Below are 19446 nucleotides of genomic sequence, written 5' to 3'. Positions count from 1 at the left end.
TCCTACAAAAATTGAGTATCATCACTTTAATATAAAATTGAGCGCAATGTCTTATGTTAAACTACTTAAATAAATCTTACAAATTATAAAGAAGTTTTATTTATACACCGTTTTATCTTTTTTGCTGTTTTTTTTTACCGTTTTTTTTTTCGTTTCTGCATTTTTTAACCGTTTTTTTTTTCGATTTTACTATTTTTTCTACCAATTAAAGTTACAATGTACGTCATCTGCACCTGTTTTTAATGTCATATTGTGCTTTATTACAAAAATAGCCGACGCTGGACGAGCCAAGTCATTCAGACCATGGAGCCACTGATGACGTAGATGCAAATGAGGCAACGAGCGACGTTTGCACAATCGTGGTCACTCAACCTGGTCAAACTGAACCAACTCAAACGGAAAAACCTGCGATATCTATGGACGCAGTCGAGCATGACAAACCGGAAAAATCCACAACACGTAGAAAGGTATATTGTGACTAAAATATTTTTTTATATGTTTTAAATTTTTGTTTATTTTTCAGAAATCGTCAGGCGTATTTGAAGAACGTTCACAACTTATGCTAAGAGCTAACAGCTTGAAGAAAGCAGTGCGTCAGATCATTGAACACACGGAGGAAGGTAATAGAAGGAATCGTTTTGTATTTCTTGTTATATTTCTAAAAATGTGACACAATCTAGCGAGTTCTTTTTATATCTGACACAATATAGTTTAATAGGATAAATAACCACACGAATATTTCAAAACTTTTTTTTTCGTATAAAAATTTCGTATAAAAATACCCCAAAGTTTCGTATAAAAAATACTCGAAAATTTCGTATAAAAATTACTTTAAAATTTCGTATAAAAATTACTCGAAAATTTTGTATAAAAATTACACTAACATTCCGTATGAATATTACTCGAAAATTTCGTTAAAAGAAATTAAAAAAATTGTGAATCTTTTCAAAACACTACCCTGTACATCACAGCTGTGGACGAGCAAAACGAACAAACACGACAGAAGAAACTTTCCGTTCAATACGAGGAAGATGACGTAGATGAGACCGCTATGACGTCATCAGCGATTCGAACCATCGAGAAAGTTCTAACTACTGTTGGAACAACTACTGTCACTTCACCAAGGTTATTATGTGTGGTCGAAATAAATACGTGTGTTATAGTAGGGTGGAGGGAGATAGAACACCTTTCATTCTATTTTCTTTTTCCATTTGGTAGTAAACAAAGAATATTCAAAAGATTATAGTACTGTATGTTTATGACTCCCATAGACCGTTGTTAATTGTGAAAAAAAATGATCAGAACACTTGGATATTATGCGTTAAAGGTGTCCCATCTTCTTCCAAGCTACTATATATTTTTTGTGTAGTACATTACTCAATTTATGTTTCTATTACTGAACAAACTAAACGACAACTATCGTCTTTATATTTCAAGCTCCACCATTATGGCAATGTAAACCTTATTTATAGCCTATATATATATATATAATCAATATGTCTGCTTGACTCTCTGTACAACAGAAATACATAGACACAACATTATATAAAAGGTATATAATTTAAATTCAATCTCCGTCATGCTTAAACAACAACAAACCTAACTTTTTACAACCTCACTACAGCTCCTCCCAATGTGTGACGTCATCCCTACCCGTTCCCAGTGTTCGTCCCACCTCCCGCTCCGCCCCCAACACGCCCACTTCCACCCTTAACGCCCCTATGTTTAACCAGTACGTTCGTCAACAGTCCATGTGTGAAGGCAACCCCTCAAAACCTGGAATCGGTACGTGTGATATTTTTCTTAATCTTTTTTCCATTTTATTATTTCTGATTGTTTGTTCACCCCACAGCGTCGTTCAGTGCGAGTTTACCGGACAAACAAGGCTCAAAAACACAGAATTCAACAAGTAAGTAGACTTTTTGCATTATAATCCCACACCTTTAATTCATAGTGTTTTAACGACTATTGTTTTGCTGTTGATTCTCTTCTCTTCCGTTTCAAATAACATGATCTCCGCTATTGTTTTCGAAGTAATAAATAAAAAGTTAGATAAATATATTATACGACCGCCATGTCTATAATGGGTATATCCACTTATTCTTTTCCGTGAGGATGAGGCCCTACGGCACGCCATGGGACCTAGGATTTAGTCCAAAGTTGGTACACTACCCCAACACCCAGGGTGCAACCACATTCAATGTACCGACTTAACCTCGACTTAAACACCTTTTTAAGGAAAATATAGTTGTTTTTTTTATTTTCTTTTCTTTTCAGGGGTATAGTAATATAGTTGCATATGTTTTCTTATGGGAAATACCGTGTTTTTTAGTTTTATGTTGTGTTTTTCCGGTCACTGCATTCAAGGTACCGACTTAAGTTTCATCTATTACAGTTATCCACCCGTTGTACACCGAACAGAAACGTGGAAGTTTCCTCAGTCGAGCTTTGCTTGCAAATGCCGACACAATCTGCGCTCCTGTGACGTCACCCCTGGCTACCAAGGAAAGCGAAGCAGTGTAAGTGGGTTTGAACTAGTTTAAGCTGGTCCGGTTATTGATATGATTTTTTGCATCGTGATTTTTGAAAATTATAGTTTTTAAAAATTTAGAAACATATGCGTGATACAACTTGGCATACAAGTATAGTCAAAACGCGACCGAACACAAGAGGTATAGGTATAAATAACCTAATTAAGTATAACTATAGCCTACTCAATTCATAGAACACGTGTATTATAAAAGCATAAGCCGGCCCTTTTTGCATGGTCACTTTTATGCGCGCAAGTACTCGCCATAAGCGTGTTACCTGCATGCTGTAGAAGGTTGGTTGTTACTCGCATTATGCGAGTAAAGAAAAGTATTGTGGAAGTACAGTTTTACTTTTAAGAGCCTAATCCTTTTCGGGTATTATTTTTACAGTTTTTGTTGGTAATAGCACCATAAAGTATCAAAACTTATTTTATAAACTAGATTTAACAATATTGCGCTAAAATAAGCTCAATGTTAATACGCGCATAAACCAATGACCATGCAAAATAACGCGGTTAGCGAGTTATCACATCACGAGTTAATGCGGATCGCTATTTGCATTAACTTTTTACCATGCAAAAAGGGTATAAGTGTATTTACTTACATTTTGACTAAACAGATTGAACAGCATTATGTCGGAGAAATGCGTCATGAACAGTTACTTCGGTATCGGACTCGATGCTAAAATTACTCTTGATTTCCACAAGAAAAGAGAGGAACACCCGAAGAAATGCAGGTCAGTATTTGCTACCGAATACCGAACAATATAGCCCTCCTCCCAGTTTTGGTTTGCCCCTGTCAGTTATGGTGTAGCTAACAATTTAAGACAGTAAGCTTCGTAAGTTCAGTGACTTACTGTCCGTGGTCGGCTGCTATGCTTTTATTAAATAAATTAAATTAGTACTATGGTAGGGTAAGGTACCACTTAAATCCTGTATTTCCTCATCGTGTTTTGAACAATTAACAGCGCTACTTTTTAGTCGCAGTGCTAAGGGTGTATAATTCTGTAAACATAAGGGTATATAATTCTGTAAACATCTTTGTTTACCACCAAATGGAACGAAAAAATAGAATAAAATATGTACTGTCTCACCTCACCTTACTGTATAACAATTTCAAAATATTGGTTTCTATCAAACACTTAACGTCATACACCAACAGCCGAGCCAAGAACCGCATGTGGTATGGCGTGCTCGCAACTAAAGAGTTCGCTGTCAAAACGTACAAGAACCTCGAGCAACGAATAAAACTTGAATGTGACGGACAACCGATATCCCTACCCACCATACAAGGCATTGTAGTGCTTAATATACCTTCCTTTATGGGCGGAGCAAATTTCTGGGGCAGCCGGTCCGGTAACGAGGTATGTATTAAAAACGAATATAACGTATCGTTGAGTAAGATGGGGTATCGTTATCACATAACTCTCATATTTCCATAACGTTTTTAAACAATTAAGAGCGCCCTTTTGGAGTCACAGGGCTGCGGTTATAAATTCTGTAATTATTCTTTGTTTACTACCAAATGGGACGAAAAAATAGAGTGAAAGCATATCCCATCTTACCCCCATTCCAATATACACGTTTGTGCCCTTGCTAACCAGTATTATAATAGATTTTCATGCCCCCTTCGTATAATGATAAAATGCTGGAAGTTTTGGCAGTATTCAATACAGTACAGCTTGGTATGGCAGTTGTTGGTCCTGAAGGTGTGTTGCAGCATCATCGTATTGCTCAGTGTAGATCCATAAAGATCACGATACTCGGTAAGTTTATAATTTCTGATATATCTAATTTTTATTTTTGTTGTTTTTTTAAGGGAAAATATTGTGATTTTTTATTTCTTTGTTCTAGTTTTCCAGGTCTATAGTTGTGTAGTTTTGTTATAAAAAAAATATTTTTAATTTTTTGTTCTGCTTTTCGGTCATTTAATTGAGTGTGTGCTCCAGGGCCATTTAAATCACGTAGTATATTCCCCATATGTTTTCCACAGGCGAAGAACCTGTACCGTTACAAATCGACGGTGAGGCTTGGCTGCAACCGCCAGGAGTAGTAAAAATCCTGCACAAAAACCGAGTCCAGATGCTCGCCCGAGACCGCGTAAGTGTTTGTGGCGCCTCTTCCCCGCCACTTAGCGGTAACATCTATTTTCCCGCAGAGACTCGAGGTGGCGCTCAAGGCATGGGAGGACAAGCACAGGTTCGGCAACGAGAAAAATTACAGCGGCAGCGAATTTATGTCTGACGCGGATGCAAGTCTAATAAACGAATTCGTTGAAACAGTTTCAACAGTAGCCGTGTGGTAAGACACTCCTTTTCCCCTTTATGAAAAAAGAAATGCTGCCATAAGCGCGCTAAATGAATGTAACTCACTTTATCCTCACGTGGCCGGAAAACGACAGTCGTTATAACACGGGTGTTCTGTTTCATACACCTCGTGCCAGACGCTGGAAAATATTATTTCCCAATTGTATAATTCCATCTTTACCATGAAAAATAATAACAACGTCTTCTATAAACATTATTTCAATTAATGTAGTTTGCGGCTGTGTTAATTCAATAAAACAGTGCTAGCTTTAGCATAACTTAGACGCCCCACAGTATATTACCACTCATTTTTATTATACCTTAACAAATATTTTCTAAAAAAAAACTGCAAAACATGATTGAATCTCAAAACGGAAAGTCCAGAACGTTTTAACTAAATGATAAAATGTAATACATTTATATTCTTCTATTTAAACTATTTTGGTTTAAGATTCCTTCTACACTGTCAGTATTCCACGTTTTAATTAATAATATCCCCACTACATAACAGCATCAGTGAATCGGTAACGGGCAGCAACCTTTTGAGTGAAGAGCTCTTACCCCAAGTCTCAGCTGTGCTTCGGGCAAACGGCAAACTACGGCCTATGGGTCGCTTGGCCGACAGTACCACACACCAGATGGTAGTCGGATTTTACGACTTGGTTCGAGAGCTGAGCGCAATATTGAGTTCTTTGTTGTCAAGAAAAGGAGAGGTATGACACATTGCTTTGATATCGAATTTCTATCATTTTCAATATACTGTGTAAATATATTGTAAAATTAGGTTTTTTTGAATTTTGGGTATTTTATTTTGTTTATTGAATTACCCAGCTGGTTTGTGAGTTAAACGTAAATCGTTGCTGTTGTCGAATTAAATTGAGGGGTGATATAAATAACACTGCATTAATCTTCTATGGTTATCTTAAATAAATAAATACAAGAATGTTGTACACCATTTATAAATTCTAAGAATGAATGTCACTTGTTTACCCTCGCGTGGCGTGCAATGCAGGCGTTACAACGCAAATATTCTGTCTTATAAACTTTGTACCCGCTTACAAGTTACCACATATATCACTGTTTTTTTTATTTAAGCCTAATCTTCAAATGCAGGAGCTTGGCCCTGAAATGCTAGAGAAAATGTTGAATTGGTTGGAATGGATTGAAATTGAACTTAAGAAAATGCGGGATTTAAGGTGGCTGTCTCGTGTAACAGAAGACGTAAGTTGCCGTTATAATAACTGAAATTAAATTCTATTATTGAATGTTTTTGTGTATTTTGTATATAGTACTGTGGGGTAAAATGGGATATTGTTGGTACCTAATGCCTATATTTCCTGATCGTGTTTTAAACAATTATGAACAAACTTTTAGGGTTCCGAGGCTACGGTTAAATACTGTAAGTATTACTACCAAATAGGACGAGAAAAAAGAATGAAAATTGTCTCATCTTACCCCACCCTACTATATATTGTTTTGTTTTTCAGTCTCGAAGCTCAGAAGCAACTGGTTTAGCAAAATCATCTGGAAATCGGCAAGGCGGCAAGTTTCGGCTGTTTAAGAAAGCGCAGAAGAAAGAAAAATGTTCTCCTACCGATTGCAACGGTATTCATAACTATCACATTGTGTTTTATTATACTAAAATTTCTGTTATTTTATGATACTGAAATTTCTGTTATTTTATGATACTGAAATTTCTGTTATTTTATGATACTGAAATTTCTGTTATTTTATGATACTGAAATTTCTGTTATTTTATAATACTGAAATTTCTGTTATTTTATGATACTAAAATTTCTGTTATTTTATGATACTGAAATTTCGGTTAATTTTTATGATACTAAAATTTCTGTTATTTTATGATACTGAAATTTCTGTTATTTTATGATAATGAAATTTCTGATATTTTATGATACTGAAATTTCTGTTATTTTATGATACTGAAATTTCTGTTATTTTATTTTACTGAAATTTCTGTTATTTTATGATACTAAAATTTCTGTTATTTTATTTTACTGAAATTTATGTTATTTTATGATACTGAAATTTCTGTTATTTTATGATACTGAAATTGCTATTGTTTCATCACAGTTACAAATTGGACGTCAGATGACGTTGGTGCATGGTTGGAATCGAACCAGCTACACGATTATCGGGAATTGTTTGCAAGAAACGACATTCAGGGCAAGGAACTTCTTAAACTTGATACAAGTGATCTCAAGGTAAAATTTCAACGGTCCAAAGTTTTTATGTTAAAACTCGTAAATATTGTTTCAACAAAATCGAAAACTAGCTGCGAAAAATTATAAGCGATATCATTTTCGATTAAAATGAAAATTTTTGTGGACGATTCTAGCCTAAAATTGACACATTTTAAATAGGACCTCGGTATTTCTAAGATGGGCCACCTAAAGCGACTTCAGGCTGCTATAAAGGAACTTCATCACTAATTGCGCTGCTCGTTTCGTTTCCGCATTTCTACACGTTAAATTTTTTATTGTTTTGATAATTAAGTATGGGCTAAAACCAGATTTGTATTTTGAATTTTCTTTTTTTTTAATATTCATCCGGTTGATCGTGGTCGTTTCACTTTCTGCTGGATAGTTTAAAAATAGTTTCTCTTTTCGTGCAATATCTCATATTCTGATGATCTTTTAATAGCTGCGTGTATAGATGCAGTTCCATGGTGAACACTGCGACCAACCGTTACTTTACACATTTAAAAATAATACGAAATTTTCTTTAAAACATAATATGTGCTTCGGGTAGTACTATACTGCCGTTTACGCTGTCTATGTAACGGTTTTACATATTTTTTTTCACGTCCTGTTAATTTCTCACATTCCTCATTTTTCGTCACCGTGAGATCTCACCTCTGATTGGGCGACGCTGTGTGTCTATTATTTAAATCGACCAATGGCGCACCGACGTGCGAACCACTTGGGAGTTTAATGGGCACGTATTTTGACTGTGGTGCCACTGTGTCGCCGCATAGGGCAAGTGCAATAACCAGCCGCTGCTCATTGCCAGTAGCGCCGCTTTCGTTTGTTTGCTGCCAGCAAACCGATCGATTTTTTTTCTTTTTTCAATGGCAGTATTTTTGCAACCGATGGACGTTTGAGATTATTCTGCGTACCCACTTTTGCTAATAAAGTATTAAGTTATTTTTTTCGTCACGATTATCTTTTTGTGGAAATTCTTAACCAAGAAAAGATGGAAAACGTTTCTAAACACTGTTGGCTTAATCATGTTTGCATAGCATCTCAAATGCATTCGTTTCTTTACCACGCACAAACTGTCTAAAAGGAAAAATGAAAATATCTTATTTAAAAAAAGAAGGCATAGGCATTGAGGATTTAGACAAAAGTTCAGCTTTCATTTTCTTCTGTTTTACCAAGCAACAAGTCCTCTGACTTTCCATGGTAAATTACTGCGGTTTTGTATATGTTCTTGTGACATTCCATCCAAGCAAATGTGGCAACAAAAACCAGCATGTACGTCATTCCACAAGCTAGACTAAGTCCTATGAAACTTAGGCGGAGTCCATACTTATTGTAAAGTCGACACAACGCTTTTGAGCCACACTTGTTCTCATGGTACTTGCAACTTCGATCTACCAGAATACCAAACCAAATCGGTCCTGGAATGTAGCCTACAACAGAATTAAGTGGTTTATATAATGAGTATATGGTAGCAGACACCGCAAAAGTTTTTGGACCATTTGCAATGAAAGCGCCCAAAGTATATACATGTTGTTTGTATTATCCTAACAGACAGTTTAGGCCTTAGCTTTTCACTTACCAAGTAACCGTGATGCAAAAGCAAGAAGTCCAATACCAAGCGCTTTATCTTGCGTTTCCAACACTCGTATTAAGTGGTTTATATAATGAGTATATGGTAGCAGACACCGCAAAAGTTTTTGGACCATTTGCAATGAAAGTGCCCAAAGTGTATACATGTTGTTTGTATTATCCTAACAGACAGTTTAGGCCTAAGCTTTTCATTTACCAAGTAACCGTGATGCAAAAGCAAGAAGTCCAATACCAAGCGCTTTATCTTGCGTTTCCAACACTCGTAGCAGCATAACGTATACAGGAGCTTGGCAGAAGCAATAACATGCCACTGAAATAGAACCGCACACCAGAAATCCAGCAAGTACTCCTACACATTGTGTAGTTGTGCACGTACCACTGACAGCGGTGTTTGACTTGCCAGGTATACAACTGCAATTCGTGTAAATCTGAAATGCAAAAAGAATTGTTTAAAATAATGTTGTCAACCAAAGAAAACTGGTATTGAATGTCCAGTCACACACGCGTCACCGTACAGTTACGTTAAACTTCAATCGACTATAATCCATTACTGTATCGTTTCATACTAAATACAGAACACTCATTTCATTGTTTCAAGCATAAAAAGCCACCAAACCGTTTTCTGCTGAAGCAGGTTGCTGCTTTTCGGTGCTAGATGGCTTGCCGCACACCCGGCCGAACACGGTGAGATGTAATTCAACTTGTTGGAACCACAAACTACTTTAAATTGATCCTTGGGACAACCACACTGAGAACTGCACAAGGATACGTTGGTCTGGCTGCTGATATGCATATTGTTACATTGTAAAAATTAAACCAGCAGTTTTTGATATAGTAGGTTGGGTGAAAACAGGATACCTTTAGCAAATAATACCCAAATATCCTGGTCGTGTTTTGAACAATTAACAGCGGTCTATGGAAGTCGTGAGGATACGGTTTTATAATTCTTTGAATGTTTTTTTGTTGACTACCAAATGGGACGAGAAAATAGACTAAAAAGGTGTCCCATCTCTCCCCCACCTTACTTTAAATGGCGAAGTTTGTAATCTATATAACAATCTCGGCTTAAAGTTATTTATAATAAGCCACCTGCTTCATATGTTTAAAAAACTCCATTAAAATGAACATGTTATTTTATCAAACTTACTGAAATGGCTTGTTTATGCCAACTACGGTCAAATCTTTACAACCGAAAAGAAAGAGAGTTGCAAAGAAAATGCAAGCTGCCCCAGAGAAAACGATGATCAACAGAAGTGTCTTTCGCAAATCGAAATTGTATTTCTTGATTACGTAACCGCTTAATATGGTGGCCATTACCCCCATGGGAATGCAAACACCGCCTAAATATCAAGAAATGAGTAAATTACATATTAGTTTCGTGTACAGCTGGATTCTAACCGAAGCCCAACAGGACGCAGATCTGCTGGAAGCTCTAACAAAATATTTCCACTTTACAAGAAGGAATTTAGGTAGTTCTGACGTAAACCCATACATTGCACCAAACTTAACTCATAGCAAATAAAAGTATGGTTTTAAGTATCAAAGCATTGCAAAATATGAATGCTTATATTCTCTATTATAGGCTATAAGTATAGGGTCTATAGTTCAAGGGCTATGTTCTTTAATACTTATAATCTAGTAAGGTCTATACAGTACTAGGGCTATACCGATTAGTAAATCCGCAGTTGTTCTCTGTACATTAAACATCCGTTGCACATAAGTTGGGCCAAATGTCGACATTCCTCCCAAAAGATTCGCCATTGCAATGTATGCGAGTATGGCAGAAAACACAAAAGGCGTTACAAGCGTTCTCTGGATAGCGCATATTAGGTCTGCGAAAAAAGTTTTAAAAAGGTAGTATAGCGTCAAGCAAAACCTGTATAGAGGCTACAACCTTTAATGGCAGAAACGAGTTTTCCAAAGATCGTACTTTTGCTCGAGATTGAAGCGCTGCTGTTCTCTTCGGTGCACGGAAATGTGCTGTTTTCTGTAGACTGCACAAAGTATTTACCAGTTTAGAGTATCATTAAAACCGTTTCCCAAGATGTAACCAGGGCTACAGCAGAGCATATATAGACCAATATATACCAAACACAAGCCATATCTTCGTCGCTGCTATACCATTTTGGCCTATGTATCCTTGGGCAAGACACTTAATGGCAATTGCTCTAACCCAGTGGTGGGTTGTCTAAATTGTCAGTCGAACAGAAAAAATAATCATAAAAAAATGTAACATATTTAGTAACTCGTAAGCGGCCATGATGAGGTGTACAAAGCAAGTTTTATTCATTTTTTTAGCTTTACTTAAAGAGTTTAACAATGTAAACCTGCTATTAATATTGTAATTTAAGTTGTTTTAAAGTAGCCAACCGTTTGCGCATCAGCACCATGTCTTCTTAGACTTTCTTTTCTGATCGCCATAATTTCTTCTTCCTTTTCCTCCGAAACTGGAAGATACCGTGGGTAGAAATAGAAAGGAAAGAGCAAGAACAGCATGAGACAAATTATAATGACGTAACCTGTACATTATAATTTTTAGTACAAGTTTATTAATATAGTTCGGTGGGGGGAGATGGGACACCTTTAGCACATAATATACGGTCTATGGGAGTCATGAGGATACGGTTTTATACGTCTTTGAATGCTTGTTTACTACTAAATGGGACGAGATAATAGAATGAAAAGGTGTCCTATATTTCCCTATCCTGCTATATCACCGCATTTAGTAATTTACAGTACAGTTTGAAACATATGGTGCCCACTGCGCAATGTACTGTATACTTTATTATTTTCACCGTTGTGTCTCACTTGCGCGATGTCGGTTTCATACAAAAGGATTTTACAAAGCTTAATTAATTCTTTAATTATAGTAGGGTGGGGTAAGACAGGACATGTTTTCATTCTCCTTTCTTGTTCCAACTAAAGTACATTTACAGAATTATGTAACAGTATCTCCACGATTAGTTAAAGAGCGTTGGTAATTGTTCAGAAAAAAATCAGCAAATATGGCATTTATGTAGGGGCTAACATTATCCCATCTAACCCAACAGAACTTTATGAAAATACTTAAAACACTTACCGAGCCACCAAGCTCCTATCCAATCTGGATTACCGGAGTTAATTTCATTTCCAAACTTAGAGGTTGTCACGTACACTTTTGAAGTTACACTCCCGAGTAAGAATCCTAACACTGGACCCAACAAAGATGTTCCAACATAGATGCCTGTATTATATGACAAAGGGGGTAAGACGGGACATATTTTCCTTCTCTTTTCTCGTCTCATTCGCTAGTAAAGAAAGAATATTAACAGAATCATGCACCCGAAGGCAGTTTTTTCAAAATATAAACCATTTTAAAGACTATCGTTTTGACGCTGCATCGTCAACGATCAGACACGATCGCTATTGTGCCTATAACCGACAGACTATATAGTAGGGTGGGGAAGATGGGATACCTTTTCATTACATTTTCTTGTCCCATTTAGTATTAAACAAACAACATTTAAAGTATTATAAAACTGTATCTTCACAACTCCTATATTAGATCGTTGTTAATTGTTTAAATCACGATCAGGATTTTTTGATACTAAGCGATAAAAATGACCCGTCTTCTCCCACCTAATTTCATAAACATAAAATCCAATATACAGTTTTTTTATAGTACTTTTACGATGGTAAAGCTTATACTTACCAAGATATATTGGTGCTTTGCTCTGTAGCACGTGATCGTCAATAAAGGACAGACCGAGTGGTCCAATCGGTGCCGAGCCAAGACCGACGAAGACGTGCCCTGATTACATGGACGTCATAAAGTTTAAAATATTTAAATAGCTTGGTGTATTTGGATTAGATGCGACAATTTATACAACTGCTGCAAACTAGGACATCATCAAATTAAAAATATTCAAATAATTCGGTGTATTTTGGTTAGACGTGACGATTTATAACATTGGCTGCAAGCTATCTTTGTCTAATGCAAATTATGTATGAAATCGGTTTACTGGTTGGCGGTTGTGGTTGCGGGGCAAATGTACAGCACGTCATTCGCTCAAAGCATGATTGGGGTGTTGTGCGTCAATGTGGCGGTCTTAATGCTTGTTGCGTGCGGTAAGTATTAACGGATGCAGATTTTACTTTAAAACACTATAGTATACAGTAGTATAGTCACATACCTATCATTAGAAGTAGGGATGGGTTGTATATCGTTGAGTGCTTTTTAGTGCATGTGGAATGGTGTGGTAAAGTGATTGGCTTTTTAGTATTAGCGACGATCTGCGGCTGGCACAAGTACGTCACGGTTGAGTTGTGAGAAGCAGGTGCAGGAAGAATGAAATGTGGAAGAATACAAAAACCAAGACCAATGATCATTACGATTACACCAATAGCGATTACTTTGGGTCTGTTCCATCTATCTCCAACGTAGGCAACGGGAATCATGATTAACATTGAACCGAACTCGTAACTGCTTGGAATAAAGGCGGCCAACGTATGTGGGATTTTAAAACGCTTGGTTATGTAGTTTATCACGCTGTCGGTGTAGGTAAGTGTAAGTAAATTGAGCAGTTGGAAGCAGACGAGAAATATAGTAAAGGTGTTGATATTGTAGCAAGAAGGTGGAATCGGTGCAAGAGAAGAAATCGTTCTTTCACGTCGACGCTCTGGTTTATTCGAGTTTTCCAAAACACCTGACTGGAGCGTTACTGTTTGCTCATCATCTGGACCATTTCGGTAATATGCTCGGTCGTAACGACGGTCTCTAAGTAATGGAGAAGTTTCAGGTTTTTCCGCCATTCTGCTGGCTATGCTTGCTGGTGCTAAGTACTTTACTTAACCGGTTACAGTTTACTGGCAACAATAATACCTATAAATCTAACATTCTACATTTGCAGTTAACTTAAAAAACGATGAAGTTTGTTCATGAACCGAAACCACATACAGAACCACAAGAATAGCAGTTTATAATATAATACAATAGCATATGCTTTGTTTATCACAGCAGCGGGAAGCAGAACCCGTGCACAAAGCACTGAGTTGTCATGCGATTTCTTTTCTAGAAACTTTTGGTTCTAGGCTCGTAGTAAGTATTGCAGTTAATTCCAGTCGGTGGTGTTTTGCATATGTATATATAACGGTTTATACAGTAGTGGGGAAAGACGGGACACCTTTTTGTTGTACTTTCTCGTCTCATTTGAAAATAACAAAGAACGTTCAAAGAATTTTAAAACCGTATTCTTATACCAAACATAAACCGTTGATAATTGTTTAAAACACGATAAGGCTATTTGGATATTGTGTGCTAAAGGTCCCGTCTCCCCCCACCCTACTGTATATCCATTGTGATTAGATTGTGTCTAGCAGACACGACTAACGCTTTGAACGGATTCGAGGAAGAAGTCCAGCGCCAAGTACTACAAACCTGTGTTACAACACGCGACGCCATTCTCCATTTATTAAGAAAAGCAGCTGTTATCCTTCAGTTTAGAGATTGTTAGCCTACACACTACGAGATCAAAAGGCACTAGAACTCGTGTCAATGTCGCACTAGGTTTTAGGAAATATGACAGAAAGTCAGAAACTGCAGGACACTTTTATGTAATCCTGTTTAAAATACAATCGAAACGTTTTTTTTGTATATTTTCTTCTTATTTCGTTTGATTTGAAGTTTGAACCCCGACCCCAAAATATCCCCCGAAACAATCAGTTATATGGTAGCGCGGTAGAAATCATAGAAAATTTCTTGTAAATGCAGATTCCGTTCTGCAAACTGTTAGCTAAATGCTAAACAAAGGTTAGAGTGAGTTTTGAAGCAAGCGCGTGGGTGAATAGTTGAAGCTGTATGTGCATTATAATTTTAGCTAGAAAATGAGAAAGATAGTTTAGTTTGAATTGAATGTGTGATTTGTTGCTACTGCGTTTGTATGTATACCAAAACGTTTATAATTTTTTGGGCAAACGTACCAAAAACTGTATACAAGCTTTACCTGCGTATATACCGTACAAACTATTTTAATATATGCTTATGCGGTATGTCATTGTTATAACATGCATTTAATTTGTATTCCAGATTAAAATTATAAAAGGTACATATTATGTTTAACTAGTGATTTCATTTTTCAAAATGAAATAAGACACTTTAAGGATACCACAGTACCAAATATAAATGTTGTGATCACTGATCCACAATGGGTGCTTGTTTAGGTACGAATCGTGGGCGTCACGAACATAGACACAGCAATTCAAGACATCCAGGTAAGCTTGAATTATGTGGTAGCTGTTTTAAAGGTATATCAAATGACTATGCTTAATAAGCTGTAAACAAAAATGTAAATATATAAATTAAATTTTAATATGATGTTGTAAAATAAATGAAATATTACATTGAAGAAATGTTGTGGCAATATTTTAGGTACAGGCACTTGGAAAAATCAAACTCTGCGAAAAGAACATCCAAAGTGGAGAAGTGACGTGCCTTTAACTGAGGGGCAATTACGAAGTAAAAGGGACGAGTTTTGGGATACAGCTCCAGCTTTTGATGGTAAATTCATGCTTATCCATTCTACAAAGAATTACATTGTAATTAGGGATGCACATTACAGAATAATTAGGTATTCTAGGATATCCTAGACGGCTAGACACCATACGTTAAGAAATGATGTATGATGACAACATTAAACAGAATACCGATTCCTGTAATTAGATTCGAATACAAACGAATTCCAATCTCACAGATTCGAAATTCTATATTGTGCATTCTTAATTGTAATTTAGATCTATGGAATATTATGACTGATTTAGAGTTTTCATTATAAGCACCATGGCAGATTAAACATTATGTTTTTGTGTACTTAATGGTTGTTATGAAGTTTATTTACTTTGTGGTTTCACCTCTACAGGTTTGCTGTGTCATTTGCCCACACACAGTTTGTATGGTGTAATGGTTAACTGTTAACTCTGGCTCTGTTTTGTTTAAACTGAATTCTAATAGTACTGAAGTAACTGAACTACTGATAAATCACTACTGATACACTTTTTCAGTAGATTCATAAGTGGTAATTAGCAACCATGAATAATGCAGAATCTAGTGTGTATTTTATAGGGCCTCACTTTTAAAATGAGATTTAAAACAGAAACTAGTACATAACATTATATAATTATAAACTGTTGTTAAAATAGAAGTTGGTTTACAGTTTTATCTGTAATTTCCTATACTACATAACTTATTAAAACAGTATATAGGATAGCCTACTTACAAAATTACTACATCAGCTACACAACACATTACAAAAACAAGCACAAAAGTTAATTTAAAAAGTTTTGAATGCTTTTCAGGTCGAAAAGAAATCTGGGATGCATTAAAAGCAGCAGCTGCTGCTTTAGAGAGTGGAGACAATACACTGGCCCAAGCAATTATTGATGGAGCAAATATTTCCCTTCCCCAGGGTATGTCTGCCTTACTTTTGCTAATTCTTCTATTATAATGTCAATTTCCTTATGCTTATTGAGTTGTCACGTGTAAAGGTACAATGCTTGACTGCTATGATGAACTTGGTGCACTCTACCAAGTTCCTGTGTATTGTTTATCCCCGCCGGTGAACTTAATTCGTGGAGTCACTGCTTCACAATCAAGGGTAGAGGAGGAACTTGTGGAAATCAAACCTGGGGATAAGTAAGTTATAATAAATACTTTAATATTATCACTATACCAATAACCTCTTTGGGACATGTAATGCAAAATACATTCTGAAACAGGTGTTCTCAAAACTGTTTATAAGTTCGCTTATAGTTGTTATAAGTTTTAACAGTTCGGTATTAGTTTGAAAGAAATATGAATTATCTGCATAACTTGCTAATAAAAATATGCGTTGATAACTTGATAGAAAGCAAAGTGTGACAGTCGGTTAAAAACTAAAAAAAAAAAAATCTTGTGCCTCAGGGGTTAAGCATGTGTTGCAATATTTTAAAACTACGCTGTTCAGTACAGTTTGTTATAATGTACTTGTTCTTTGTTTTAATTCTGTAACATGGTCGATATTCATATTTGTTTGTTCTGACAATAAACTATGTCGCAATGTTTACAGAAAATAATGTGTTTCGGTTTTATAGGCCTGCTGTTTTTTTGATATTTTGACCCCTTACAGAGCATTTTTGAGTATATTTTTTTTGTTACTAGTAGCACTAATTTGAAAGTATTGCACTTTTGCCTAATGCCTTTTGTTTTTTCAGTATATATTTGAGTTGTATACATATCTCACTGTAAACATGTCTGATTTGCTTTTAAAACTAGTGTTAGGATAAAGTATTGCTTAAAGTACCTGTATATATATATTTAGCAACTGATTTTTTTATACAGTGTTTTTTAAGTGCGGATTTTGCTAAATATTTTTAGTCATAAAATTTACAACCTTTCCATCTATCAGATCTTTTCCAATTAAAGTTCGACTGCGAGGTGAAAAAGAAATAAGATTAAAAGTTCTTCCAAATGATTCAGTATTAAACTCAAAACGGAGACTAGAAGCACAGGTCAGAATATTTGTTTATTTCCCAATATAGTATATAAGTTCAACTTTATTTATAATCATTTCTTCGCCGTGGCATAGTGGTTAGCGCGCCTGCCTGAAACCCATACAAATTAGTTCAAGGCTTGACGCTGCTACCATTGTGGACATATGTGTCTTTGGGCAAGACACTTAACGGCATTTGGTCCAACCCAGCGTCACTAATGGGTTGTCCAAATTATCAGCCATACATAAAAAAAAAAATCCCCCAAAAATAATCACCCACAAAGTAACATACATGGTAACTCGTAAGCTGGCACGAGGTTGTAAACCCGAGTGATAACGACTGTTGTTTTCCGGCCACGCGAGAATAAAGTAAGTTACATTCAGTCATTCAATCATTCATTATGCTTAAACAATTGTTATGCGTGCAAGTTTTAAGTTGTATTTGTTGTTAGAATAAACTCATGGTTACTTATAGTATAAATATTGTGTGGTAAATGAAATGATTCTGAGTGTGAACATAGTATACAGGCATTGTTTTATAATGGACTCATTTCACTCTGTAGGACATCTGTTTAATTGTCCCATGTTGCCCTTTCAGTTAATAGCATGTGGTGCTTGATTTTCCAGTATATTTTTTAGCCAGTTGTTTGTTTCAGCGCGAATAAATATTTTAAATCAAATGTAAGATAGCTCCTGCTGTTTTAACCATACAGATAGAGTGGGGTAGAATGGGACATTTCATGCCTTTTTTTCTGCCTATCTTGTATTAAACAAAGAATATTTATACAATTAAATGACAGCAGGAAATATGGGGCAGTATGGGTTTTGGGTGCTAATGGTATCCTATCTTACCCCACAGTACTATAATATGATGGTGTGTGAATCAATGCCTGGAATATTGTTATATTCTGCTCTTTTTTTTGTAAAAATCTAAAGCAAAAATCATGTCAAAATATGTCAGTTTTACATCCTTCAGATATATTTTGTTTAGGATAATTGTAAATCTTTGTCTTGCTTGTTGTATAATATTTGTATATTTTCCAACATTGTGCTTAAATTGTGGCAATTTGTATTTCAGGAAAGTATAGCAGTGAGCAAACAACGTTGGTTTTTCTCTGGAAAAATGATGTCGGACTCTGTACACTTACAGCAATATAAACTTGAAAAAGGTTATGTGATCCAGTGTGTTGTAAGAGAGCAAGATGACTGAAGACCACACTGCATTCCTATTGCCTTAAACCTGCTGGCCACATGCACTGGTTGGCCGACTCTACATATCCTCAAGGCTGTGAAGTATACTAACTGCGAGATGAGCATTTTTGTTTCTATCAACTATTCCCGCTGCGTTTTTTAGTTGTTTTTTTCCTAAAAGTTTTGTACTTTTTAGTGTACGCGAGGTTTTTTCTTGCTTTATGATTATTGCTTCCATTTTCAACGGTTTAAATTACTAACATTGCTCTTTTGGAAGTTTAAACTTGGCCATTAATAGCTAGTAAGTCCTTCTCCTCATCTTACAGTTACAAGGTTTATTTTGCCCAGTTTAAATTTATGTTAATTAAGCCAATATTTTTCTAACGCAATGCTAGGTGTTCTATTAAATTGTTTTTAAACATGCATGAGAACCTGTTGAAATGAAATGTAGGAGTGTAGATTTCCTTTCTTTTTTATTTGAACTGTTTTTTAACAATGTTCAAAAGCGTTTGTAAATACTTGTTTGAAACAAAACGAAACATTCATTTAAAGTTGCATTTTAAACGTCCATACATTGGCTATTGTAGCAAATGCGACTTTAGTTATTTTTGCTGCATTGTTAGTTTTTCATGTGATATTGTTTTACCCCATACACTCTTGTATGTATGTGCAATTAAATTGTTCATCTTAAATACATACAGCTTTCATATAAGATAACCCAAACAGTAAATCTACATAAACATCATTTATTATTACCAACTAAAAGAGGCGACCATTTTTTTTAAATGAACGGTAAGTATACTGTTAATACAATCATAGCCTTTATATGTATGTAAAGGCCAATGTTAATATATGTTCACCGTCTAAACATTGGTAAAGGCTGTGTTGTGATACAAGTATTCAGGGTTAACAAATACTTTGTCGCAAGTTGGCGCTCTTTACAACGCGATCATGCACTGTTATTTTGCTGAATTGCGCGAACCACAACTCATGCTCATTACCTAGAATCCTAGATCACTAGACTGGAGCATTGGTTATTCGCTCTGCGAAAATTGGAGGTTGTAGTTGTTTACAGGAACAAGAGGCGCGTAAATATAATACCATTT

At 35.8% G+C, this 19446-nt stretch overlaps 3 protein-coding genes across 4 annotated transcripts in view; 2 read left to right on the top strand and 1 right to left on the bottom strand.

Annotated features, from left to right (window-relative positions):
- The window catches only part of LOC100183115 (diacylglycerol kinase delta), a 28631-nt gene extending 20623 nt beyond the window's left edge, over positions 1-8008 (top strand). Inside the window, exons 22-32 of one of the 2 annotated variants that reach the window (XM_018813083.2) lie at positions 2396-2519; positions 3151-3267; positions 3693-3894; positions 4146-4296; positions 4524-4630; positions 4689-4831; positions 5348-5549; positions 5950-6057; positions 6324-6441; positions 6928-7058; positions 7218-8008. In XM_018813083.2, the coding sequence (XP_018668628.1) occupies positions 2396-2519; positions 3151-3267; positions 3693-3894; positions 4146-4296; positions 4524-4630; positions 4689-4831; positions 5348-5549; positions 5950-6057; positions 6324-6441; positions 6928-7058; positions 7218-7286 (1472 nt within the window). In that variant the 3' untranslated portion in view covers positions 7287-8008. Of the gene's footprint in view, positions 1-2395; positions 2520-3150; positions 3268-3692; positions 3895-4145; positions 4297-4523; positions 4631-4688; positions 4832-5347; positions 5550-5931; positions 6058-6323; positions 6442-6927; positions 7059-7217 lie in introns of both variants that reach the window. The other variant, XM_026835719.1, reaches the window with a different exon arrangement.
- Positions 8009-8204: 196 nt separating this feature from the next.
- Positions 8205-13746, bottom strand: LOC101242848 (solute carrier organic anion transporter family member 2A1-like). Its single transcript, XM_026835496.1, has 10 exons — positions 12821-13746; positions 12340-12438; positions 11728-11871; positions 11019-11167; positions 10543-10642; positions 10316-10480; positions 9796-9988; positions 9265-9427; positions 8845-9076; positions 8205-8488 (listed from the first exon to the last, which is right to left on the bottom strand). The coding sequence occupies exons 1-10, from the start codon at positions 13437-13439 to the stop codon at positions 8205-8207; spliced, it is 2148 nt and encodes a 715-aa protein (XP_026691297.1). The 5' UTR covers positions 13440-13746.
- Positions 13747-14691: 945 nt separating this feature from the next.
- On the top strand, positions 14692-19057 carry LOC100176939 (ubiquitin domain-containing protein 1). The gene is made up of 6 exons (XM_002119573.5): positions 14692-14897; positions 15055-15183; positions 15978-16088; positions 16167-16314; positions 17066-17168; positions 18228-19057. The coding sequence occupies exons 1-6, from the start codon at positions 14831-14833 to the stop codon at positions 18357-18359; spliced, it is 690 nt and encodes a 229-aa protein (XP_002119609.1). The 5' UTR covers positions 14692-14830; the 3' UTR covers positions 18360-19057.
- Positions 19058-19446: the final 389 nt, after the last annotated feature.

The sequence above is a fragment of the Ciona intestinalis genome, chromosome 8 (assembly GCF_000224145.3).
Source record: "Ciona intestinalis chromosome 8, KH, whole genome shotgun sequence".
NCBI classification, from domain to species: Eukaryota; Metazoa; Chordata; class Ascidiacea; order Phlebobranchia; family Cionidae; genus Ciona; species Ciona intestinalis.
The sequence above is the reverse complement of the archived record's forward strand: the minus strand, read 5'-3'. Positions and strand labels throughout refer to the sequence as shown.